Genomic DNA, 27,779 nt, shown 5'->3' on the forward strand with positions numbered 1-27,779 from the left:
GTATTACACGGAATCACGATGACACACAAGATTGCATGATTAAAATACAGAGGGATTATTTGGCTAGACCGGTAGTATATGTCCATGTTATTGGAGAACATGTTCTTTAAGCTAAATCATAAAGGCGTTAAAACCTTCTAGTAAACTCATTATCGTTTAAAGTTTTCCCGGAGTCGGTTTACCCAATTTTAACCGTTAATACGAAACTTCGGTTGCGTTTACGAATCTGACTTTAGGAATTGGGGGTATGTCAATTTGATGGATGATTTTTACACCAGTGAAAATTCACATGTCATTTAGAAATGGAATATTTTATTCCACATGACAATAAATTAATAACCCATATGGTGATCGGACGATCGAAGTCTAATATTCTTGATATACCAATCATTGGCTGATGTCGCTCCAAATGTGCTGATGAGTTGTTCACACCTAATGACAGTTAACTTTTACAGTGGAAAACGATAAATGTGTAAAATCTCCTTATTAAAGAGTTTCTTGAAAACAATATTTCAAATCTTCACTTTTAATCAAAGTATTAAACTCATGCTTAAAGGAGAACCACACGTGTAATCTTTTCCTTTGGCTAGAACTAATGTACAAATGCTTTTAAAAGTTGATGAAAATCCATATATCCAATATAATGGCGATCAGATACGAATCCTTTACAACAATTGCACATTTTCACAATCAATTATGATAAAGATTCTGCGGACAAAGCTGTTGTATTTATTGAAAAATTAAAATAGTTTTTTGACATTGTGCTTCAAAACTGTAAACTTGAGATTACAGTTTATTAAAAAGTACATTTATTACCAATTTGTAAAGCCTTGTATCATTTTCGTTTTAATGAAAACTCAACAATATATGAGGAGGTATAGGGTACTTAAATATGTTGAAGAGTTTGTTTCATGAGTACATCTAAATAGCTATGCAAATAAAGAGCAGTAAAAACAAAACTCAAGACACTTATCATTATTGAATGAAAGGCCAATGAGACAACAAATGAGCTTCACACCTAACTTATACATATGTTTTACGAGACAACAAATGAGCTACACAACTTATACATATGTTTTACGAGACAACAAATGAGCTTCACAACTTATACACATGTTTTACGAGACAACAAATGAGCTTCACAACTTATACATATGTTTTACGAGACAACAAATGTGCTTCACAACTTATACATATGTTTTACGAGACAACACATGAGCTTCACACATATACATATGTTTTATACGAGACAACACATGAGCTTCACAACTTATACATATGTTTTACGAGACAACAAATGTGCTTCACAACTTATACATATGTTTTACAAGACAACAAATGAGCTTCACAACTTATACATATGTTTTACGAGACAACAAATGAGCTTCACAACTTATACATATGTTTTACGAGACAACAAATGTGCTACACAACTTATACATATGTTTAATAAATTGTGGACGAATGAGAAGAAAGTATTTCTCGACTTTTCAAAAGCTTTTTCTATTGCACCTGACCACTTTGTAATATGATTCAGATTGTGGGTATTAGTTATGACCTGTAAAACAAATTCCGGTTGTGAGTATAATTACCTGTATAAACGAATCTACCAGGGGCTCCTTTACAAAACTGTTTTGATTTATACGACAATGTTACTTCCACGACCCCCGGGATATGACGAGGAGGTGTTTGTACCCGTATCGCATGTGATGTTATCAACTGAAAAACAAAAACAAAAATGAATAAATCTCAAATATGTACAGCAATTATCATTCTTAATTTTCAAAGAATAACATTGATGGATTATTAATAATTTGAATATATTATATTAACCACTTACTGGAATAAATATTAACTATAAAATAATGTTTTTTTAGTTCATAAAACCTTTTAAAAAAACACAAAAAAAACATTGTGTTTCAATTATTTTGTTTCAATTGTTTTTTCAATAATTGAATCAAAAGAATGGTTATTGGTTGATTGGTGTACAGCAATAGCCAAAATTGAGTAAGTGTCAAATCTACTAATGCAATAGATTATTGTAAAAAGTACTGCAATTAAGAAACTGATATAAAACGAAATGTCGAAAAATACACAGTACAATCCAAATCGAGTTTAAGGAACAAAACAATTGGGGAAGATAATTCAAAATTGAAGTTCCTACCTCGCTCCAAACAAGCATTGTACCAAAGACCACCTGTAATCCGTCAAAGAAGTTGTCCCCTATGATTATGACTGTTGTTCCACCTGACGTCCACCCCTCGCTCGGACAGATAGCCTTTATACAAGGTGTAGCTGAAAAAAAAATCAAAATGAATAATCTTTTTCTTCACAGTATAGTTGTACAACTAAAACGAATAACATTAAAAAGAAAATTTTCACATTTACAGAAAAAATGACGTCAGAAGTAATAAGCAGTGAGAGAGAGAAGAAAATAAAAGTGCACAAGTACAAAATGGAAGAAAGTGCAAATAAAATTAAATATACAGGTTATCAAATCAATTTATCATAACATAATAATGATCATCAAAATATTGTTAACAGCTAATATTTTGGTACTAATAAACTTTTACTTACTAAGCATACCCGAGTCCCTTGGATAACGTGAAAATGCCCTGGTGGAGTAAGGGTCGGCCAGTAACCAGGTATCTAAATAAGAGGGGTAACCAGTAAGAATATATATATCTATAAAGTCATTCAATTAAACCAACAAATTATTCCAATAACTTCAGTTTTCGTTTTGCTTTTTATTTAGAAAACAAATGATTTTCTGAAACATTTATTTTATTCATCCTGAGGATAAAATCTTTAAGATGGAAAATTATTTCGAAAGTTGATTATAAATACAGTTTTGAAGAAAGTGGCTATTGTCTTTTTTTGTGATAAAACGTTTTATCATATTTGATTATGACCACAGATGTTCCGAAGTGTTAGCCAGATGGGACTTTCGGAGTTCAATTCCACACAGCTGGTTTTGCAAAGTCAAACTCAAACGTTCCGCTTTGTTGTTCTAATTAAAATTATAGTCTTTGATCACAGAATAATTGTCTTACGATAATACAAGCCTCAATGATGGTAACGTTTGACAAGCTATAATTGAAAATGAAAATTAAATCATTCTGATAATTTTTGTAACAAATAGTTATTTATGTTAAATAACTTCCAATGAAAACTTGTCAATCGTTTGTAAATGCAGTAAAACAACGCAATCTTAAAAATATATGTTGATATTGCTGGACTACGTTAAAAATATATGTTGATATTGCTGGACTACGTTAAAAATATATGTTGATATTGCTGGACTATGTTAAGTTTTAAAAGAACTGATGAAAAAATATAAAACAAAAAATAATAAGCAGTAGAAAAACAAAAGAGAAAAAGCAGCAAAACACAACTAAATAAAATACACAGGAGGAACTCTGGAGCTGATCTAAGAAAGGGAGCGTGCATCTAATATAGAAAAAGGTCTTTTAACACGAACTAAGTGATTAAAGACAAAAGAAATAAAAAGGGATAAAAGTAATTCATTCTGCATACCTCCTTCTGTTGGGTCTAATCTTCGTGCACGTCTGCCATGTTTCGAGTTGTTATGGACAAACATGTTGTCGGAGACCGCCAGGATTGGACCCTCAATACTTACTGTTGTACATACAGCAACCTAAGATAGAAAGAAAAGGATGAGGAACAAAACAAATGGAGGTCTACGTTACTTATATAATACTGTTGTACATACAGCAACCTAAGATAGAAAGAAAAGGATGAGGGACAGAACGAATGGATGTATACGTTACTTCTCATCCTTTCCAAAATGAATACAATGATAAAATAAATAAATTCTTAATTAAAAAGAGTGTGAAAACGTTAAACGTGCATGACTTTCAATTTAAAATTCGTGATGTTGAAAAGAAAAATCATGGACAATTTTTATCAAAATACAATTTCTATATACTGAAAAACATGACTGTTTAGATCAGTAGATAAAGCTACATTATTGTGAAAAGAAGGTCAAATTATTTTCGTTGATATAGATATAAACATTTTACTTATTTTTGGGTATTGTAAAGATATATGTATCGTTAAAGTGGATTTAATATTCATGTTATGAGCCCTAATATTTGGTTAACGTTGTGAATTAATGATGCTGATATTGGCTTAATTAACCAATACACCTCCCGTGTGGCACATCAGTAAACAAAGTTTGTTTACTCTTAATACACCGACAGCTAATTAACGTCACTAAAACTACTGTTATTATCACAATAAGATTTTATTTGTTTGTTCTAGGATTGAGAAGACATCATTCTTTACAAAATGTCACCGCTACATAATTCCATAAGAGATTTGACAAACGACATAAAAATCCCTCTGCGATGCTCGCTAACAACCTTCCATTATTTTCTCCTAAGCCATTTCCCATTGAAGTTTAAGGCTTTTTCGTTTGGTAAACGGACTGTGCTTAAGCTTATTAGCCTCAATACGTTTCTGCTTAGGATTTTATGAAATGGAAACTCTCTAGTGGAAAATATGCGGAATAGCAGTTGCAATACACAAGAGATTATAAGGTGTATCGTGGAATCGTAATGGAGAAGCATCAGTTCATATAGAAAAGCCCCTTTGCCATTAATAAAAATCTAGGATTAACTCTGAGAAATCTTCCCAATAATCACTAGGTTTTGACAAGGCTAATCCTCTCAGCTCTACTTAGGGTAATACTTAAAAAAGCTTTATAATGTCTTCTTAGTTTAACGTAAATTGTAATTTGTAAATAATTCTATTAAATGTCATTTTTCTGAAAGACAGTCAACTTCTATTAACAATAGCGCTTTTTCTTCGCTTTGTTTTCTCGTTATATACTTGTATTGTTTCACTGATTTGTCAGATTCGACATTTTCACACGACAAAAATGAGATTAAATAAAACATAACTGAAACATATATCAACGTCTGAGCAATATATGTTTAATTGCGAAAACTATTTAGAACTGAAATAAATCTTTTAGCATATAACAATACTTTTCAGATCACTGCCTGAAAGAATTAAGTAAAAGGAATTATTACCTGAAAGCGGCGCATATCTCGTGGATTACCAGCATTTTTCAGACAGTTCTGATTACATTTCATGAAGAATTTCAAGAAAAACCTACAAATATAAAAGTACATTACATCAAGATCATGGTAATGGTAATGCCATTTAATACAGTAACTTTTTAATAGACCTCTTAAAAAGCTTTTATTAAGAAAATCATTATAAATAAGAAGATGTGGTATGATTGCCAATGAGACAACTGTCCACAAGAGACCAAAATGACACAGACATTAACAACTATAGCTCACCGTACGGCCTTCAACGATGAGCAAAGCCCATACCGCATAGTCAGCCATAAAAGGCCCCGATATGACAATGTAAAACAATTCCAACGAGAAAACTAACAGCCTTATTTATGTAAAAAAAAAATGAACGAAAAACAAATATGTAACACATAAACACACGACAACCACTGAATTACAGGCTCCTGACTTGGGACAGGCACATACATAAATAATGTGGCGGGGCTAAACATGTTAATGGGATCCCAACCCTCCCTCTAACCTGGGACAGTGGTATAACAGTACAACATAAGAACAAACTATAAAAATAATTATGTTCTTGGTATAGCTTACAAATCTTTTCTTCGACTAAAATTTGACAACCAAGCATGATTATAGATAGATGGCAAGCACTGACAATAATTTTGGACCGAACGATGTAAAATATTTTGGCACAGTAGTGGAGAACATACTATTTTATGGAGAACAAGAAACCACAGATGACACTTACTATTTGTTTGGGAACAAGAAACCACAGATGACACTTACTATTTGTTTGGGAACAAGAAACCACAGATGACACTTACTATTTGTTTGGAAACAAGAAACCACAGATGACACTTACTATTTGTTTGGAAACAAGAAACCACAGATGACACTTACTATTTGTTTGGGAACAAGAAACCACAGATGACACTTACTATTTGTTTGGGAACAAGAAACCACAGATGACTTACTATTTGTTTAAGAACAAGAATAAAAAATGACGCTTACTATTTGTTTTAAAACAAGAACCACATATGACACTCAGTATTTGTTTTCGAAGAAGAAGAACCACATAAATAATACACTTACTATTTGTTTTAATGACACTTACTATTTGTTTTCTCAAAAACCACAGATGACACTAACTATTTGTTTTAGAAGGAGAAAAGGAATAAAGAGTTAAGCTCTTAGGGAAATGAAAAAAAGGATAATCCAAGCTTAAAATGTTATTCGGATGAAAATGAGATGAATAAACATGTCTTTTATATCTGACAAACGAAACAAACAAACTGATCATGACAGGTGAATTATATTGCTTTCAATAAAATAACAACGTTATTTTTTAATTAAGAAGATACTTTATAATTACATTTTCGTTATGAATATTGCATGTTACAATCAATAATTCAATGATAAAAATCAACAACTGAATATTAACAGCAACGTTTTTCATTTCATTATAACTCATCACCATGCATTTATCTCATCCATCGTCAATAAACAGGTCTCAAATATTATATTTGTTTCATATAACCACAATAGTTCTGTCTATTATAAGTCAACTATCAGCTACTGAAAATTTACAAGACCAAGTTCGAATAATCATGCAAGAAAAATTAGGATACACAAAAGCTGAAAATAACAAGACGAATAATGAAAAGTAGATAACATGATGGTCAACCGGAAACAAGAAAAACCAGAAAAATATTTATAGCCCATAAAAAACCAACAAAAATTAAAATCAAAATTAATAACACAAACCCAGATAGAACAGGGGAATTAATCGGGTATTCCGATACAGTTTGGAAAAACGTTCTTATCACAACCTGTTCTATGAAGAAAGAACCGGAAATCTTACAGTTGAAGCTAAAAAAAGTCCAAAATTTTTCAGCACAATAACAGCATATCAAGTGGCTCTATGCTTGAATGTAATCGAAATAATAGAGAAGATGTTCTAATTAGGAAATAAGCTATATATCTTACAAACAGATCCCCATAGATTGTAGTGCTATATAATCCTTTATGTTGTTTGCCAGAACAAAGATTGGTATAAAAACAAAAGGATATACATTATTTAAAAGTAGAGTGAAATGTATTGAAAACCACTTTACGAACATTTTACCTGACAAAGAACTATATATCGATCTGTTTAATGTTGAAGAATATTATTTTCAGCATGGTTGGTTTTGATTGACGTCTCAGTAATGTTGCAGCCGCCCCATTTATGCCAATCGGAAACGGTTTACATCGGCAATCATCTAATGATATTTGGTTTTAAGTGAATCCGGAAATGTTTCGGATATCACAGATTACTGATTGAATTAGTTTGATAATCGATTTTAAAATAAGAGTTTCCGATCTACAACTATTGAAAACCGGAGTATGAATAAAAACAATGATAGAAGTGAATATAAAACACGACATCGGATGCTAGAAACGTCAAAAGTATCGTAATCCCATACATTAAACGTCAAGAGCGTTTTCTAGTCGATAACCCGATAGAAAACACTATTCAATCATAGCATTTCATTAACAGAAATGATAGCGAGAAAAACTAATGTACACATTTTAGTGCCAAAACTGATATTACTGAGAGGGCCAACTTTTAATAATTTTTATTTGGAGGGGGGAGGAAGGGAACTGGAAGATTTTGAATATGAAAATATAGCCAGGAAAGAACTGGACATGAATAACTTTGCCCAAGACAGAATGGAAATGAATGCTTTGCAACCGTGTCAGTGGAATGTGGGCAAATATCAAACGGTCATTTCCTTACTCAGTAACTAATGGACCAATAAATTCATTAATAAATCGCAAAAAAAACACAACATAAAAACAAAAACATTTGATATAATTTGCCAAAATACAATCAAACCCCAAAACAATAATCGTTTTCTTTGCAAATATATATTTAGGAACAGAAAATTTATATATGCACAAGTGGCACCGGAAGTACTTATGGCTATATAGTTTTAATTTAAAACCTTAATATTCTAGAGCATGACGATTTCCGGAATTGTATTGATCAGTTAACCAAGCACACAGATCAACTTAATATTGATACCAGTTGATTAGGTGAATGATGTAAATTCGTTAAATGAATAATACCCCTCTAGAGACCCTGAATTGCATCAGGAACTTTTGGCCGATAGGGTCAGAATATTAACAATAAAGCTGGAATGATCTATTAGAATGCGAACCGGCAAAAAGTTTTACACCTTGACGATCCCGTGGAAAATTAAATTTGAACCACTGTCAGTTATGGTCAAGTGTGAATCAATCGATGACTTTGTTGGTGATTCTAGTCGCCGTCTAAGTGTATTATCAAATAATGTTTAATTTCATAGAAGTCAACACTGAATTGTTTTTTGTGTCAAATTAGTAAGAGCAATTGTACTTTCTTTCTTTTTAGTTTTTCATTGAAAGTTGATTATGACTTTAGAGAAGTATGCACTTCTAAACGTCAAAACATCATTTAATACAAAGTTGACATACATTTATACTTTGGTGAAACTTTACATAAGGCGAATGCATTTGAGTTTTGAAATACTCCATGTGCAAAAGAACACTATAAACAAAGTGCAGTAGTAAAAATAATGGTAATTTTAGGAAATCTGACTTATTCAAAATCAAACCAGCATAAGTTGCATGACTCTACCCAAAATATCAGCACCTGAAGGAGGTGGTTAGCCCTTATTTTATTGATAAGGAATATTCCCGATCACAATATAACAACACTTCAAAAATGTAGTAGGGAAAATCCATCAAATATTTTCTTTATGAAATGTTTTGAGCTTTAAATGAACTTATGCATGCAATAATTTAAACTGGTTTTATTACGATCGTTATGTATTCAAAACATGCATACCGATTTTATTATATATAGAAACGCTGCTTTTTAAATACAGGATTCAATAATAGACAAGTTTCAATACGTATGCTCTCAATATTAATAACCACGAAAATAGAATACTGGTCCGCCATTCCATCTTAAAAGCTTCAAACCGAAGTTCAGCGATAAGTGAACACAAAATGGGTATTCAGTTTACAAAAATAGTACCGAATAGATATAACAGAGACTTTCAAAGTTCTACAACACAACATTACCAGAGATACAAATATACATTCTGATATAACATATAACAACCCCAACCAGGTTCCGTAAAACGGCATTAACGTCAGGCGGGATAAAACATTTGTTTCGTATTAGGTATGGTCAAAGAAATCAGTAGAATTGATGTAAAATGAAAACCAAAAATATGAATTAAAGTTGAGTTCTGCTGATAAATAAATAAATATTTTTCATTTCATATTTGTTAAGGACAAACAGGGAATTAAATTCCCATCAAAGCGTCTTCCAAACACAAAACCATACCTTGGTTTAACATAACGAAAACAACTATAAATTATAATACCATATGTATTTTTTTAATTTAATTTCATAAATGGTAAGCTATGAACATATAAAGATGGGAGAAAAAACCACTTTATACGAACATTATAATATTAAATATCATTAGCTATGCAGTAAATTGTTACTGGGCCTCTGAAATTTCCTAGAATTAAGTGTACATTGGGATTTACCAAACGGCACTAAATCCTAAAAAATTACAAGTATAAGACAACATGGCTATATTCAAACTGTGTTTGCTAAAATATTATTTCAGATATATCTCGTTAAAATATTATTTTTTAACAGGTCCTAACAGAAAGGCTCTTAAACTGTCGCTTGGCTCATTTTCGTCTTAAAATATTGCTTATTGTCACGACTAATCCCCAGTAGACGCACAACATCAACAAACCTACGCATTTCAATGGCTGACACGAACTGTCACAGATGATCACTGCCATAATTCAATGCTTATATTACATCTTTATGTAAGCTATAGTCCTTATATTTACATTCTTCAATTCCTTCATCCAAACACAACTTGCCCCTTTAATCGACAACTTGCAGTAAAGTCAATTAAGCACCATAACACTAATTATACTCTCAGTCTATAAATATAAGTGGATCTCTTCAGGGTCCTATTTAGATAATTTACTAAGCTGGTTTCGCTGACAAGTCGAGAAAACCCGTGGAGAGTAATTCGTCATGAATAGAACATTGGTAAAGGAAGAGAGGTTAAATAGTAACTAAATGTTTTTATCTTCCGTTTGTTCTATTAAATAAAATGTACACAAGGGAACAGTTTGTCGCTTTAAAATATATTACATTATAAAACTCCCTCATCAACGTTCAAACCACTTAATTTTCAACTTTGATGAGCTGGTTAAGAAAAGATGGAAAATAATATCTTTTCGTGGCAGTTTAAACTTATCCACATATTGTGAAATATAGTCTGATGCAAAGAAAAACCATAACAAACTTTCTTCAGGACATAAAACGTATAAATATTTTTTTGGGCTATAAGATGTCAAATCATACTACAGTTTCAAATCTGTGTACTGACAAAATGTAATACTTTGAAGTCATTCACCAGCCCATTTGGAGCATTTGTAATACTGACGAAATAAAGTATTTTGATACTATATGAAATATCAACTATGACTTTGCCCATCACGGATGAGTGCATGTACAGCAAACTGTGACATAGGTTCGTGTAATACTTTACGCTGGACGTTAAAAATTCACTATTAACCAATAAGGTATGAAAAGTTTAAAGGCAAGAATCCAAATAATAATCACATGTAAAAATGCAATAATGAAACATCTTTTTTATCTCCAGAAAACATGGAAAACGGATACCAGTGGATATTACCATAACCATCTTCCTTATAAACCTAATTTGAAACAGAGCAAACATCGAAATTATTGATTGAGTAAAAAATATATCTTAAACAAGTTACAGATAATATTAAAGCATTGACTATTGTAATTTTGACTTCCCGATACACATCGACCACGTGGTTCCCATGGGATATGATCCTTGTCACGCGGAGGTCTGAGCTGAATGCACAATCCTCTCTTTAATTGTTCACATTTCAATCTAAAGCCACTGGGAGTTTATCCCTAATTAGTCATCAGAATTCTCTAAAGCGCAGCAAGTTGGTCTTTCTTGCATGTATAAAAGTGTTTGATACACAATTTTTTTGTTTAGATTGCCTGTTTATTTCTCTGAATTGAGGTTAAATATACTACCAATGACTAATTGTCTTTCATATTAGTCACACACATACTGATCAGTATGATTTTGTTACAAAACAAATTGTGGAGACTTAATAACATATTATTTACTGAAAAATATATCATAACAAATATCTTAATGTCATAAAATTATTTTATGAAATGCTCATTGACTTGATCAGTGATGCATACATTTTAATTTACAGTTATATAAAAATTCATTAATATTTTTATCAGAGAGCCCATATTCTATTTGAAAAGACAAAACAGAATTTCTGAATGAATAGTACTTGCCAATGATCCGCCAATAGGTCAAGAAGTGTGAACAATGGAGGGCAATCAAATAAAATAAATGGTAATTTGAAGGAGATCCACAAAACAGTTATGTGAAAAATGACTGTCGTTAACGCTTTTCAATTACTGCTTTCATCAGATAGGAGAGGGGACCCCATCTGCACCCAGGCAGACGATACAATAAATTCTGTCATTCGCGCGCAAATTCCTGATGGCGACTGCTGAGCTTGGTGATCAACTAAGAAATCGAAGACTTAATCACATTACTGAGACAAAATGAGGAAAATGATTAATGTTGGTGACCAGATGAAATTCTGCCCCATTAGACTATAGAAGGACTAAGAATGTCCCGAAGTGTGATCTTTTACTTAACCACTAATGCTAAAGCTACATTATTTACCAGAAAAACTCAGTCATAAACTGCTGCCTAATTCATATTACTTTTTTATGGTATAACGGAAAAATCAATGTCTTTGTACCGAAATGTCAACAAAATTAATTTAAATCTTCAACTCTAAAGTTATTTTTTGTTGCTACTCTGATCTTTGTGCCCCGTCTGAACTCAAAGTCAATGTTTTATTCCAAAGTAGATACAACTAAATATTTTGTTTCAAAGTGATGATTTCCTAAGAATTATCGATTCAATTGTCGTATCAGCAATGATCATTATTAATTCTATTTGAAGAACCCTTTTACTGAAATAATTGCAACATTTCACATGAATATTTTATAAATTTCAGTCCAAAAACTGAATATGTATTATAAAAAGCAATGGTGTAAAATAAGCAACATTAAAAAGTGTTAATCCTTGTCTTTCTCGATCCTGTAAATCGTTAAATAATTCAAGAAGGAATACCGTCATTTGGCAAATGCAATTAACTTTTTCACCATACGATCATTCTATTAAGATGAAATCGTATCAGATTCAGGACCAAGTTTCTGAATCGGTAGCTTATTCACTGCCATATGACCGTGAATTTTATTGTGTATTCCCATTATAAATAAGTTGGTGAAAACAGAAGCCATGATATAATATCATACATTAATTGTAAAGCGTTTGATTCCATCAACTTGTCACCTGTTTTAACACGCCAGATCAATAATCCATTACAAAACTCTTATAAATTCACTCGTCTGAATTAGTAAAATCATTTAAAAAGAATAAAACCCTAATGAAATTTCTGATGATGAATTTTGTATTTTAATAATTTTACAGAACGTACTTTTATTTCATTTCACACTGTTCTGAATTTACCGTCCTAGACAGCAATGTAGTAACGTCACAACATCAACTCAATCTATAAACATGTTATGTAAATAGTCATGTGATAAACCTTATTTGATACGTGATTATACGTGATTTAGGCATTTAACTTTCCCACAGGAGACTCTTGTCCAAATATATTTGACTATTCTCCCTAATAGGATAACTGTTCTCTTGATAATGCAAACTCGTTGAGATCACCATGAATATTCAAAAGTAGGGATCCCAAGAGGTCTCCTTGTTAAACTAATCCAGAAAATAAAATTAGCTGGTGATGCGTGGGATCCCATTCTGATACCATATTCCAATACAAACAGTCAAGTCCTATGGGGCCATATATAACTTTCTAATCTAGTGCGAAAACGGTTTACTTACAGGAGGAAAGAACAACATTTTATTTAACTAGATCATCCCAAGAGGGGATCATTTATCGGATCGGGTACGGCACGTTACAGACATTTGTATTGTCACGGCATATAGTAGTTAGTTTTTGATTGTAGTTGACGGCATGTAATATGAAGGAAATAAATCTCTTTTCTCAATGATTATTGTAATTTTTATATCTATATGTATTACAGGTAAATTAATCAAATGAAAGGGAATTTACAATAAAAACGAAACGTTTAGGATTAAAAAAGCAACACGTTAAATTAATCATTTAAGTCATTGAAATATATAAAGTAAAGCAAATCATTCTCATGAATTATTTTGCTATTTTTTGGGGGGAGGGAGAAGGGTGGGATAAAGGTCCTAAATTAGTTTCGAAGTTGTTGAACAGAAACCTATGATTTCAACAACGAAGGAGTACAATAAAACAAAACCAATAGTACTGTACATCTCTTTAATATTTATTCAACTTAACTATTTTGCTTTTTTTTGTTTCGTGTTATTTTTTTACTCGCTTTATATTCTTATGTATACGTTTGTGGCTGTGTATTGTATTTTTAGACATAGTTTATTGTTCAAAATGACAAATTGAGCATTTGACTTACGAAAAAGAAGGAATGTTAGACTACTGCTTATTCGAATAAAGAAGAAGAAGAAGCAGAAGAAGAAGATTTTTTTACATTTGTCATTTCCGAGCCTTTTATAGCTGACTATTTACTGACAATTACACCACATTTTCTTATTATTTTACAATATGTATATGCTCCTCTAATATCTACAAACTGCTAATCTAGAATTTCAATTTAACGGCACTGTGTATATATCACTTTTTTTAAAAAGCGATTAACTATAGCAGATACATTTAGATTTTTTTCAATCAAGCTGGATTAATTTTTATTACTTTCGATATTTATTTCTATTTAATGTTTCGCTGGAATCAATATTCAGTGTTGATAAATTCTTATAAAAATGGTAATCTTTTTCAAGTTAACATAAGATTTGTTGAACGATCAGTTGTGAAGGAAGACACGTTCGCGTGACACAGACATGTTACCGATGTCTGAAACTAGTTCTACATTCAGGTGTAACAATAAAACAAGATTTTTTTTGCATTTGTTTTGTAATAAAGAAGTCATCATCTTCTTATTTTTGCTCGGAGAAATTTTAAAACAAGCAGATTCCCTTAAGCTATGCAAATTTAAATTTATCGCTGCAGCTTTGTTTGCATTTTATAGCACTTCTTTACTAATGCTTCTAAGGGAAAAATAAGATATTGAAAAGATATAAATAAATTCTGTCCTTCTTTTTAACAGAAGCATTTCGTTATTGCACATTTGCTGTAAAATTTTACCTGCTTTACAGCTTTTTTCTCAGAACACCTCGGGATAAATTATCTAGTATAGTGTAGGGAAGCATTATTTGGTAAGTGTTTAACCTTCAATGATTATGTTAGTATTTTTGTAATATCAAAATCTTTATGATTCAATTACATAAATGCAACTGCGGGATCCCCGGTTATTTTTCGCCTTAACTTTTCGGAACATTGCCTCTGCATGCTTCATTAAGTCAAAGAGAAACTGTTTCCTTTACTATATAGTTATCTACTAAATATATAAATAATAGATATAAAAATTTGAAAATTTATAAGGAGAATGGATAAATATTGTAATCAACGTGCTGGGGTTGTAATATTCTTTACATATATATATACATGAATTGAAGAATGAGCAACACTGACTCTCTAACATATAAATATTTATATTACGTATTAAATAATATGTGTCCCTTTTTTCTCTCTTTATATATGAAAATTTTCTTTTTTTTTCTAAATTCTTTAATTCTTTATTATATTACTATTGGCTTATTTGTTTAATCATTATTTTCAATTTTCTGCTATTAATGTAAAGTCATTAATCCCTTTTCCAAACCCTCGTGCTTTCAGGATAAAATGTAAAACTATATGAAATAACATTTTCTTCGGCAGTTTCATGACATTAGACATGACAGACTCAGCGAAGACTTGAGGACTTGTTTAAAAACATTGAAGTAATATTGTCAGATATAATTTGTCGGTTATTTAATTTTTAGCGAAGCATGGTCAGACAACTGAGAGATCCTGGTTTCCATTTAAGTACTTGTAAATTGGCTCGATGAAAGCTATGGAAGGCTATAAACGATCGCACTACCAGAAAAGAGAACTCGATGAACCGGACAATAAAATTATTCCATTTTCTATAAACAATGAATGTTCATTTTTTGTCAATTAATATGATATTGTTCTAACTAATCTAATTACACGGCTATTACTGAAGATACAAATAGCATTCACGTTTTAAGGATGTTAAAGCAATGAGGTCAGATGAAACGACGAAATAAGGATTTACTGTCCGCACTCAAATTATGATTTATGTCAAAACTATCATAAAAAACTGTAAGGTCGTATTTCCATTGTTTATGTTTATATTAGTACATGTTAAAACAAATTAATAAATATTTATAACGTTCTTTATATAATTTTAGCAGAAAATCAAAGGCTGAAAAATATGATATTACTCAATTATGTTCCTCAATGAAATTTTTAAATAAACAAATTTAAGAGCGAACGGTACTATTATACAGCTTTTACTTCATGTCTCCAGCAATTCCTACTTAAAAGGATTGTCGGAAATTTCATTTGGAAAAAAAAGAAAACAATCTGTTTATCTAAGATCAGACCATAAAAACCTTATCTCACTTTCAGTCGGGTCAAAAATCATTCCGTAAAGTTGCCATAATGAATCTTTAAATGCCTTGTAGTCAGGACGAATATTCTCCCTCAAACTTTTTCATTTGTTTTGATGCCCTTAATCACGTAAGAGTTGAATTAAAGCCGAGTCACATCTAGATAAAACAGAAAGACAGCAAAGATCTTGACAAAGTGCAAAAGATAGCATTCTGCCGTCACAAAAACACAGACAAATAATTCCTTTATATCGGCTATCGGTATTAATGAAGTTATGGTTAACGGGACTAAAGCCTGGTGGCAACAAAACTTAATCAACGTCGTTTAGTTTGAAGCTTAATTTGACAGAAAATGCCCCAAAAAGTCATCCATGTTAAGAGTAAAGATCTATTATATATAAATTCTTAAAATACGTCTATTGATGAATGGCATAGATGTAACTGGATATGTGAATAAAAAGAGATGTGGGGGATATGTCAGTACGACAGCAACCGAACAACCACACCAAACAAAAAAAGACTTATAAGTTCGGTATACGGTTATCAACAATAATCTCGAAGCCATACGTCAACCTGTATACGTATTTGAGTTTGTAACAATTTCTAATGTTTAAATTTAGTAAACAGAATATACATATTTGAAGAAGATATTTTTTTCCACGAAATGGGTAGCCACCGAGCATATGACAATACTAGAAATTTATAACAATATTTACATTTGTGGGTGTGCGTTTGAAACGTGTGATACTAGTAACCATCATGTGAAATTAATACAAATTGTTTTATATTATAAAAACATAACAGATTGTATTGAAATTAAATATGCACCAAATCAAAGAATAAAAATGGAAATGGGGAATAAATGTCCTTTTTTATGTAACGTGTACTGGTTCTTGAATATTTACACCAAATCAATTAATCTGTGTTAAAATGAAATGAAATTATGTTTTAAATATGATTAACGTTAGGTATAAGTGGCGCATTGTTTACGTGTGAAGACGTACCGTGAGCCAGATGTCAAAACAAACTTGAACAATAAAGCCGAGACTATAAATGACTTTCGCCTTATGCTCACTCACACCTATTTATCGATACTTTTAGCTTGCAGTTAAGTATAGCGGACCCGTCAAATATTTCATTAACAGAATTACAACACAGAGAGACGAAACAACCACCAGAGTACCTGAGGGAATAAATATATCTATGCCAGCATTTTCTATCATGCCCTGGAATCCATTTGCACAATAGAGAAGTATAAAAGATTCATAACTAATTCATTTTCAATTCATTCCAATTGATAATGCTCTGATATGCTCATTCGTGATACACAAAGTAAATGTACCGACTTCCCTTAATAGTATGTGTACACAAGCGATCGCTATTCTTTTATGATATTATGAATTCATTCAAAAGTCTTTTTAATTTTCTGATTAAAATGTGTGTTTAGGATTTATAGACAATGAAATATATTAAATTGGTTCTTCAATGTGAAGCTTTTGCTTTTATTTGTAAAACTAATTCATCAGCGTTCAAAAATCTAATTATATAAACTAAAGACTTTTTATATCCCTTTTTAAATTGTTGCTGTCAATACAAATTATTTTCTTTCTTTTTTTTTTTTGTATTTTTAAAAACAAAATATTTGAAAAGATTTTGTGATATAAAAGGATGTTTTTTTTCAATGTTTATATATTTCGGACAATATTAACAATTTTGAATGTAATATTATAACTCAAATTAACTACTAAAATTCTTAAAAAGTTTAAAATTCTCGAAACCTTTTATCTAAAATTTGAATCTACATAATTACTTGATTTCCAGAGGAGGGACGACACTTTGCACACGGCTCTTGGTTTCATCACATAAATGCTGGAACTATAGCTAAGAAATGGTGCGTGAATATTGAAAATTTATTAGAATATCCTCAGGATTGATAAGGTAATCTAGCTTTAAGGAGGATACACGTAAAATGTCTCCCCAGAGATGGTTTTATCTACTAAAACTAAGAAAAACTCCACACCAGTATGATGCGTGACAATCTACTCCTAGCTCTATGTCAATGATCAAAGACCCGGATGCTGGAGGGTGCACGAAAAAAGTAAAACGCTAAAATTTATTCGTTTTAGATCTACTAGAGTGTTTGAAGTGGATGTATTTCCATCAATTGGACGGTCTCTAGGAAATTTGTTTAGGAATATAAGTGATATAGGCTATTACTTTTTCATTATAAGATAAAACATACTTGTATCTGTAGAGATGCATGTTGTCTTATATAACGATTTTCAAGAGTATATACATGTACAATATTATTATAACTATGGGATTATTTTCATTTTCATTGTTTTATCATTTTGAATAAAGATATTCGAAGTGGGATACGAGATATTTAAAAGATAACATTCTTTGCTCAATTGCAATTTTTTTTATTTATAAAAGTAATGTGAAATAACTATGACAAAAATGTCTATTGAAAAAAAAAACATGTTTCGTGAGTATGCAGTGTTTTCCGGGAAACTAATTCTTTTCTCTGACCTATGATTTCTAATATTAATTTCAGTAAACCAAACCAATCGTAATACAATATGTTTGTTAATAAGATAATAAAGAAGACTCGATGTATTAACCAGGATTAACTTTGGAAATGGAAGATGTTCAACATCGATTTGTTTGTTTCAACACTGTGTAAAATGGATCGTAAATTATTTCTTAATAATCTCTTATCGCCTTATGAAAGCATAGACCATAGACTATAGTGCGGGACAAATATCCAGAGAAAAGCATTTAGATCATATCTTTCTGTCGCGCTTCATATAGTCTTTTAAACTTATAAAACATTGAAAAGTCACTGTCTTTTTAAACATTAGTAAATCGACTCGCGATGACAAACACGATAATTATCATCTCCAAAATCGATACTAGTTCCTCATCAATAATTATTTTGTAAATATTTCATTTTAGTTTAGAAATTTAAGCTGTCAAACAAACTTCAATGTTTTTTTTTCTATCAGTCTCTTGAATTATTTACTACTATATGGTTAATTTCTATTAATAGCAATATATCTGTTAAATATTCAAAACTTTTCAAATATTTAACCCATTCAAATTACACATTGTTTGTCGTATTGCATTTATGACACTTCAAAATAACAAGCAAATCATTCATGGAATAAAGGTGAATAATAGGGCATTATTGGTAAATGAATTCAAATGGCCTTACAAACAACAACAAAAGTTCGACAAAATATAACATCTGAATATCACCAATAATATCTAATGTTTTGCCCGAGACAGAAGCTTCCATGGCAAGTTCTCGTTGTGCCAAGTATTAAAGATGTGAAGGAATTCAAAAGAGACGAACAAAACCCTACAACATTACAAATCATGAAGAAAAACTTAAAACATTACATAGCGAAATTACTGGCGACATTCTTTCCTTTCAAGTTTGGGTAGATATATTGTAAATAGTGTGGTAGTCCTTGGACTGGGAGTCGGGGTAAAAAGGCTTTAACTTTCTTCTCTTTATCCCGAGAGCGACAGAGGGTTATAATTTATAGTACTGAAATATCTGGATCAATCAATGGGTCAACAAATAATACCTCTAATAAAGCATATAACAATCCAAAAAAGCAATTTTAAGCACTCAATTCAAATATGTATGCATCAAACTTCCAATAAAAAGGAACGAATACAATTGAAACTAACTTATCTGCTGAGCACTAGATTAAACATTGACCTTTGATTTAAAAACAAACAAACTCATATTTAAAAAAAATATGAATAACAAAACAAAAGTCATACTAGTACACAAAACTGAAAGTGCATATAACAACTTACCTATCTATAATTACCGGATCAGAAGGGGTTTCGTTTCTGTTTCCACAACTCTTTTTATCACAACACCGACTGAAGAATAAAAAAAAATATGTAAACAAATAAAAAGATCGGTAAATACACAGTTTTTGGTCTATTAAGGATTTTGATGTTTCAAGGCCTTAAAAAGATAAAAGGAAGATTTTATTTTATGATTGAGTTTTTCGTTTTGTTTAAAAGTTTGCTTTTTCCGTGATGTTGCTTCAACCACTAGAACAATGTAATCAGTTTTCAAAGATGTTTTATGTTATGGTGATAATTCAATTTAAGATGTATATATTATCAAATTACTCACGGAAGCATGTGAAACGTCAACTCCCAGACGGGCGCGATAGGAGGGGGTAAAGATGATAACGAATACAAAGAGCAACTGATTAAAAACTAATTGTCGAAACTATGTAACGAATGGGGAGTTAATTATTTCGCAAGCTTTACACGTGCATTAATTTCTGAGTGTGACTATCCCAGCTGGGAGCGCAGCATCTTTTAACTGTATCTTGAAGTAACATGTAGAGATAATAAAAATAGTCTTGTCAGATTTTTAAATATATAAATTAATTGTAAACATAAAAGACAAAATGGCATTGTAATTTGATGACGGTGTCAAAATGATCAAATAGAGAAATTCTTTTACTGAAAATCGTTCCGTTTTGTTTGGTCATAAAATAGTAATCTCAATGAAAATCCTTCTGTTCTGAAAATACAGTATTTATGCCACCCAGGATCACTCAACAGTTTTTTTAATTTTTATTTGACATTTCAACAGGATATATATATATATATATATATATATATATATATATATATATATATATATATATATATATATATATATAAAAATATATGTTTCAAACAAAACTTTAATGAATGGTACAATGGTAATTAGTGAAATTACATATAGGACTTACATTAACAAAATGTATATAGGTATATAAAAATAGATAAATGGTACGAACCTACACATAACTTCGTGTGTTAGTAAAACACGACACATTTCTGGGTTTTTATCCTGACCTTCGTATATAATGGCCTGGAAAAAAAACAGTAAACGAAAAATTTGTACATCATACACAAAATAAGAATTCTTATAAAAAAATAAATTAACTTCAGCAAGAGAAATGGCGAATTCTGAATTGTCTCAGAGATTTACGTTTTCTTAAAACTGCTTTTTCTTGAAAAATCTGACTAAACATCAATATCTTATTCATTGCCAAATACTGCAGACGACATCTTATTTCGGAACGCTGTCAGAATAAAATATTAATGTTAGATTGGTCCGAATGATGAAAGTGATTGAATGGAATAATCGGCACTCAATAAAAAGTAAAAAGATTGGGTAGCTATTAATTGATTTGAGGACCAATTTCTTGCCATTTGGTAATCTAGATGGTTATATCTATCACGTTCTTTCAGTGAATTAGTTCCGTCAAATTGAGCCTGTAGTTATGTTCAAATGGATGGATTGTGTGAACTCGGCACGCGCCCATGACTGGTAATAGACGGAATTAAACAATTGTTTGGAATTTCATTTACATCTTTAACAAAGTCGGTCGTCTTTATTGCCATATGTTCCGAAATTAACGGAATACAAAACAGAAATTCTTGTATCGAACTGAAGTGATTAAATTATTGTTCATAGTGATCAATTAACTAGGGTCGCCATCATTAACTTTTTCGGCAAATAGTGAAAAAGATTGTGACAATTTTTATCATTAGGACAACTTTACTTCCATTTATACAAATTAACCCTGCATCCAACCTTGAAATATAATTATGATTTATGACAACTACAACAAGCATTGGTGAGGAAACAGAAAGAGGAAATCCTATTTAAAATAAAACAAATATTTACAAAGTCATTGAAAATTGGATAGATATTGTATTGGTTCCATTACCATTGAAGAGAAAACAAAAGGGTGATGATCGTTTATGCTTCATTTATTTTGGGCTTAATTGCTACATTATGATAAATATCACAAAACTTACCTGTTTAGAAACGGAGTCAATGAGCCGTATAAATAGGTCCTGTTCTTGTCGGACACCTGTCAAAGAGAAAACCACAAATCAAGCATCCAGTCCAAAAATATGAGAAAAAAATATACATGAACTCTGGGACTATAATAGTCCCAGTTGAACCTAACAAGAACGCAAAACCTTTTCTTGACCATGCAAAACATTTAAAAATGAAAACGCAATAACAAAACAAATACTGCAAACGCTGAATAAAACAATCATATAAGAAAAATCAACAGAACATATAAGGAAAGTATAGGAACAGAAAAGGGAAGGAAATAAGTATTTTAAAATATGGGTATGAGCTATTTAATGTAGGGTTTTGACTGAAAGCACCTCCGAGGCACAGAATTAATAAAGTGATATATTTTCATGAGAATATTATCCATCAGGCTATGAAATATTTTATTAATATTATCTTATTCAAATTAAACAAAATGCATGGTATCTAGACAAATAGACAAGAATAAATAAGATATCATCAGAATATTGGATGGAATGTATTTTATAACAGATTATTCAGATATCCAACGCCTATATGAAATTATTTTTTTTGTTTGATTTGAGTTAATTTAAAGTTTTATATTTTACAACAAAAAATATACTAAAATTGTTAAACTGTAAGATTTTTTTTAAAACATGTTAGTATTTGAATGACTTATAACTAACAAGAAAACCACAAGGGAATGGGGCTGTCAGTTTTATAATTCTACAGGTTTTGTTTTTGTTTTATTTCGCTTTCATCGACCAAACTCAGAATAAAACCGTTATATTGTTAATTGTCATCATCAGTGCCTTTTTAACACGGAAAGTCAATATTCATTTATAATTTAAAACTTCCACATGTTTTCTATATACCACATGTTATTCCAAATCATATAATCATATTTTAGAACATTATTTTAACGGTCCTTGTTTCTGCATTAACGGTACGCTTAACACGTGTGGTTTTGAATTTAAATTGGTAAAACATCCGATTAAAGCATTTGTAAACAAATATTGTTTTAATCCTCTTTAAATCTGACCGTTGATATCGCACAAAAATTGTTCCTAGACAGACGACAAAGATGAGACTTTAAGGCAATGGTGGTCGATATCACTTTAATGAAAATTACCAGCACGCAATTCTGGTTATTAGAAAATTTTATTTTTATGAAATGTCCTAACAACAATTTTATCATGCATTGAATAATTTGTCATCAAAGATCTTTGCTACGGTTAATAAACCTTTCATACGGATTTTATGGTACTTAATAAAAACAAAATATTCCAATTTTGCTAATATTCATTCAATAAAATTCCCCTTATTTTTTTATTTCACGCATATTAAATTGTTATTTATTGTCAATATTTTAAACAAAGCTGCATAAATAAACAAATAGTGAATGATAATAATAAGAAAATAAAACCTTACCGTTAGAATATAATAATTGTAATCGGTAATGAATTCCATTATTTGTTTTCTGTCCTTCAACTTCCTGAAAAAGTAAGATTTCTTGTTAGATATATTGTATGTCCTTATATTTTAATTGTACATATTTAAATACAAATTCAACGGAACAGAATTTTCACGAAGAAATGTATTTTACAAAAAGGCATGTTCTATTTAAATATATCTAATATCACAAAAATTTCAAAAACCGTAAATTAAAAAAAAAAGGGAAATGAAAATAGTATATTACCGTTTCCTTTTCAACAAAGTCTATAAATGCTGTCCTCTCAACTTCTATGGGTTGTCCTTGTCTGTCATATAAAGCTAGCACAAAATGAAAGAAGTTACTTTTGCGTAAATTGCTGGGAGGTTGTTTCTCGAAGTGAGCTCTGCCAAACCCGACACTGCAAATATATTAATATATTGATAATAAATTCCAATGGGGAAACACAGAGAGAAAAGTAACAGGACGGGTCCAGTGAGAATTTTGGCAATTTCTTGTAACAATCTTACCTGGGAGTTGAACGACAGATAACTTAATACACTCTTGGGGTTTCATTCATGATTTAAATATTCCTTGTAAAATGGTAGCTTGTAAATGCAAAAATATTTAAAACAAGTTTAAAAGATACAGTTTACGATCTGTTTTTTAGGATAAGAAATAATAAAAACAGTTTACAATCTGCTTTAAGTATACTGAAGAAATAATAAATAAATACCTTGCGGTTTGGTCTACGACTGTGGGCTGCATCCAGTTTCTCACGGGGTTGCTCTGACCAACGGGATGAGGTTCTTCCTTCATGGGACCGGTACTTAATTCTCTTGATGGTGCGGGCTCAGTCACTCCAAACATGAAATCCTTTCGTCAAATAACAAATTTTATCATAATATTTTACATTTATGTATTATTTTGATCACAATAAACACATACTATTTTCAAACTTCAATATACACCAATATATATTATCTCCGAGTTTAAAATGTAGAAATATTTTTGCTGTTCATTGAATAAAAAGTTTTGACTAAACTGTTATTGTTTACACGGGCTGACGTCTCACTCGGGTTCTGGAACAAACTCTCTCGGGTATGGCTTTTGTTGCTTTCCAGTGTATGGTGTAACTATTATGTCCCCAAGGATGCTAATATATCCCACGGGAAACTGTTTTACGATTAAGATGGCACCTGATCAACCAATCAGCTTCTGTGATTCCAATGATGACCGCCTCCTTACCAACGGGACTTCAACTGTGGGAATGTGAAAACCAATCAATGGATATTAAGGGTCATTGATGATTCCACTAGCACATGTTATTTTCATCTCATCAGGAAATCAAACAACCATATCGATTTCACGGTACCAGTTTTTAGCAAATTATTATGAAAAAGATGATATATTTATTTTAGAATGTAAATCTTTTTTATTCTGCAGTATTTATCAATGCGGATTGACAAAGAATCTAATTTATTGCATTTTCAATAAATTTAAATGAAAACAAAAGCACGTGTTGTAGTAAAGAAAGTCACGCCCACTTGTCATTTGACATTTGAACCATCTGGAGAATATTATCTCTATTCCATAATAATATAATTGCGCTACACTTCACACATACAATAGAAATCCCCCTGCTAGCTTCAGTTTACCATCACTCTTTAATAAAGACAAACAAATACATTATAACATTTTTATTCAGACAAGTGTTGTATTCTTGTAGTGTTTTTTTTTTCTTTCTAAATATGGTATGTTATTTATATTTAAAATAAACAATTCTTTTATATCCTGTTAAATCCGTCACATAATATATATTAGTATACTTTTCCCAGGTTAACTGCAATTATGTGTACGTTCAAAATGTAAGAAATTATTGTATCATTTAAAGGAATCATACTGTTCGAATACGAATGCATTGTATTTTAGTATTTATCGTTTTCCGTTTTGAGTTCGATATACTTTTTTCAAGAGTTAAGAAATAGAAGAAAGATAATTAAAAAGTGATTTCTTTTCTGAATGTAGGGTAAGATGTTGCATAACAGTTCATGATCATTTTAACAAATGCTACAGATTTGATTTCTGAATCCATATTTTTGACATAATGATATCACCAGGGGCTTTAAACTGAAATGACATTTATCGTCCATTAATATGTATTATTGATATAGAAACAATGGGTCTTAATGGTATTGAAAGTTGAATTAAAGTGTCTTATGCATAATTAAAACTTTTTTGTCAATACACAATACTTTGTTTCAGGAAAAATCTTAATGATCAACACCATTATAGAAATGACCAGACAGTACAAATAAATATGCCACAACAGTCACAATTAAAGTTTGGTCCACGCTAATTATTTATTTACTTGATCAAGTTATCATACACATTTTGATTTCAAACACGATCTAGACTTTTAAGTTTTTTTGGCATAACCATTTTGAGTCATACGTAGAAAAGAAGGTTGATTTCCTGCTTTGATAAGTTAAATTTGAATTAAAGCAATGAGGTAAATTATAGATGTATTCTGTAATATTTGCTGCAAGTCGTCAGTTCATCATCACATTATTGAAATATAGAAAACATAAATAAGCAATTATCTTACTTATTTACTAAAATTATAGTAACACAGCTTCTTAAATAAACTCTGATGAAATTACAACACTCAATTATTTCGTACTATTTAAATTAAAGCCACTTTCTGAATGACTATACACTTGGTAGTTCAAACCTGCCATTTGGGCAGCATTCGTACGATTTCGAGTATAAAATATAAATTATTTATAGCTTCTGCGCTAAGCTAACTGTATTTAGGAGTAAGTATAGCAAAGACTGTAGGTCTGCTCAGAGATAGGCTAGTGTGTCCGTGAAGGATGGCATGTTCGCCTGCGGACTGTTATCGCTTATATATATTAGCACGTTAAAGATCCAGCTCATCTCGTTAGTCTGTAGTGTAAAGCAGGGTTTTTATTTTTTTTTACCAAACTTATACACATGCATGTTCTATTTTATTTTGAGCTACCTCCAAGTGTCCGAATGTTTTCAAATATTTGTTTTTCATTTGTGTGGTCTTTGTTTTTGTTTTACACCAAACCATCTAAACCCACCATTAAACCGAACGTAACCACAAACTTGGCCTAAAGCATATACATTGGTTACAGATTATTTATTTTCTTTATTTGCCTCATGCATACATTTTAGAAAATAATATTTATTATTTCTTTCCATAATTCCATATACATGATAGATAACTAATGAGGAAATAGAATTAGGAATCGGTTCTTTATGCTTCTTTTGTAGATGCAAATTTAAAATCAAGCCATGTATATTTGAATATGAAATCAAATTATATAGCTGAGAACTGCCTATTTTTAGATTTTGGCAGGCTTGTATACGATTTAGAGCATTACATATATACATTGTCTAATGTTCAAAACTGTATGTCCCACCCCATTCCACCATCCTCATTTCCCTTGCTTCTGGCTTTTCGTTATTGTTCATGTATATACTCTAAATAACCTTTTATTCATATTTTGACTAAAATTTAATCAGGATATTTCAAACAAAAACTGAAATTGCACGCGAAATGAAGTAATGTCGTTGAGCATGCATGATCTAGATATATTAAAAAAATATATGAAAACGTCATTGGTTTGAATCATTTGTTTTAAACAAAATAGTATAAATATCTATTTGGAAAAAAAAAGATATATTTCAAGTTCATCAACATATTATCCATGTAGGGGAGAAATTTCTGTTGCTTACTCTTTTTTCCAAACAAATTGAAATATTTCGAAATATAAGTCAAAAATGTATATTTTTTTGTTGAAGAGCCCAGACACCTTAAACTTATCTCAATATTTAACACCAAAACAAGGATCTATATTGTTCCGTGGTTGAATTTGTAAAAGCGGTACAGTAAGTTACAGTCTATATAATAAAAAAAAAATACGCCACATGCAAGTACTGCTCGTTCAAGAAAATAATAAAACTTTAAATGAATTTATGACAGCAATTGGTCAAAAATTTCAAATTTCAAATGAGATGGACAAAGTAATGCAGTGTTCACAGTTTTTTCTTCTTAATTTTTCTCTATTAAACTCTATTAAATACGATGCAGAATGAAGCTTCACCAACAAAGATGATACCGGTATCAGGATATATATATATATATATGTTAAACTGAGTTGACAATTTTTTCTCATAAGTTTTTGTCATTTGATTAGGGACTTTCCGTTTTGAATTTTCCTCGGAGTTCAGTAATTTCACTACATCGCGTTTTATTAACGGAATTTGTTTTATTAAAAACATGAGATAATGTTATAATACAAAGAAATGGAACACATACGGAATGCCAATGCTATATTGTATAAAAAAAAAAAAGAGAAAAAGTTTGTGTTATCTGAGAAAAAACTGATAAATCTTATATATCATATTATACAAAACGAATGAAAGAGAGATAAATAAATATTTTACCACAAACTTGTTAAGAGTAAACTGTGTTCAGTGAATATTTCCTATTCTTTGCTTGTAATGTTTAAGGAATATAAAATATATGCCTTTACCCTAATTGCCTAATTTATTCAGCCTGCACATATATATTTATAATATTT

At 30.7% G+C, this 27,779-nt stretch overlaps 1 protein-coding gene across 4 annotated transcripts in view; it reads right to left on the reverse strand.

Annotated features, from left to right (window-relative positions):
• The window catches only part of LOC139519305 (transcription factor COE3-like), a 30,831-nt gene extending 6,402 nt beyond the window's left edge, over positions 1-24,429 (reverse strand). For 2 of the 4 annotated variants that reach the window (XM_071311284.1, XM_071311282.1), the window contains exons 1-11: positions 23,900-24,292; positions 23,431-23,584; positions 23,163-23,226; positions 21,722-21,777; positions 20,692-20,765; positions 19,700-19,768; positions 5,058-5,139; positions 3,538-3,658; positions 2,578-2,649; positions 2,165-2,295; positions 1,593-1,719 (exon numbers count right to left, since the gene is read on the reverse strand). In XM_071311284.1, coding sequence (XP_071167385.1) covers positions 1,593-1,719; positions 2,165-2,295; positions 2,578-2,649; positions 3,538-3,658; positions 5,058-5,139; positions 19,700-19,768; positions 20,692-20,765; positions 21,722-21,777; positions 23,163-23,226; positions 23,431-23,584; positions 23,900-24,033 — 1,084 coding nt within the window. In that variant the 5' untranslated portion in view covers positions 24,034-24,292. Of the gene's footprint in view, positions 1-1,592; positions 1,720-2,164; positions 2,296-2,577; positions 2,650-3,537; positions 3,659-5,057; positions 5,140-19,699; positions 19,769-20,691; positions 20,766-21,721; positions 21,778-23,162; positions 23,227-23,430; positions 23,585-23,899 lie in introns of all 4 variants that reach the window. The other 2 variants (XM_071311285.1, XM_071311283.1) reach the window with 2 other exon arrangements.
• Positions 24,430-27,779: the final 3,350 nt, after the last annotated feature.

Source organism: Mytilus edulis, chromosome 4, assembly GCF_963676685.1.
Source record: "Mytilus edulis chromosome 4, xbMytEdul2.2, whole genome shotgun sequence".
NCBI lineage: Eukaryota > Metazoa > Mollusca > Bivalvia > Mytilida > Mytilidae > Mytilus > Mytilus edulis.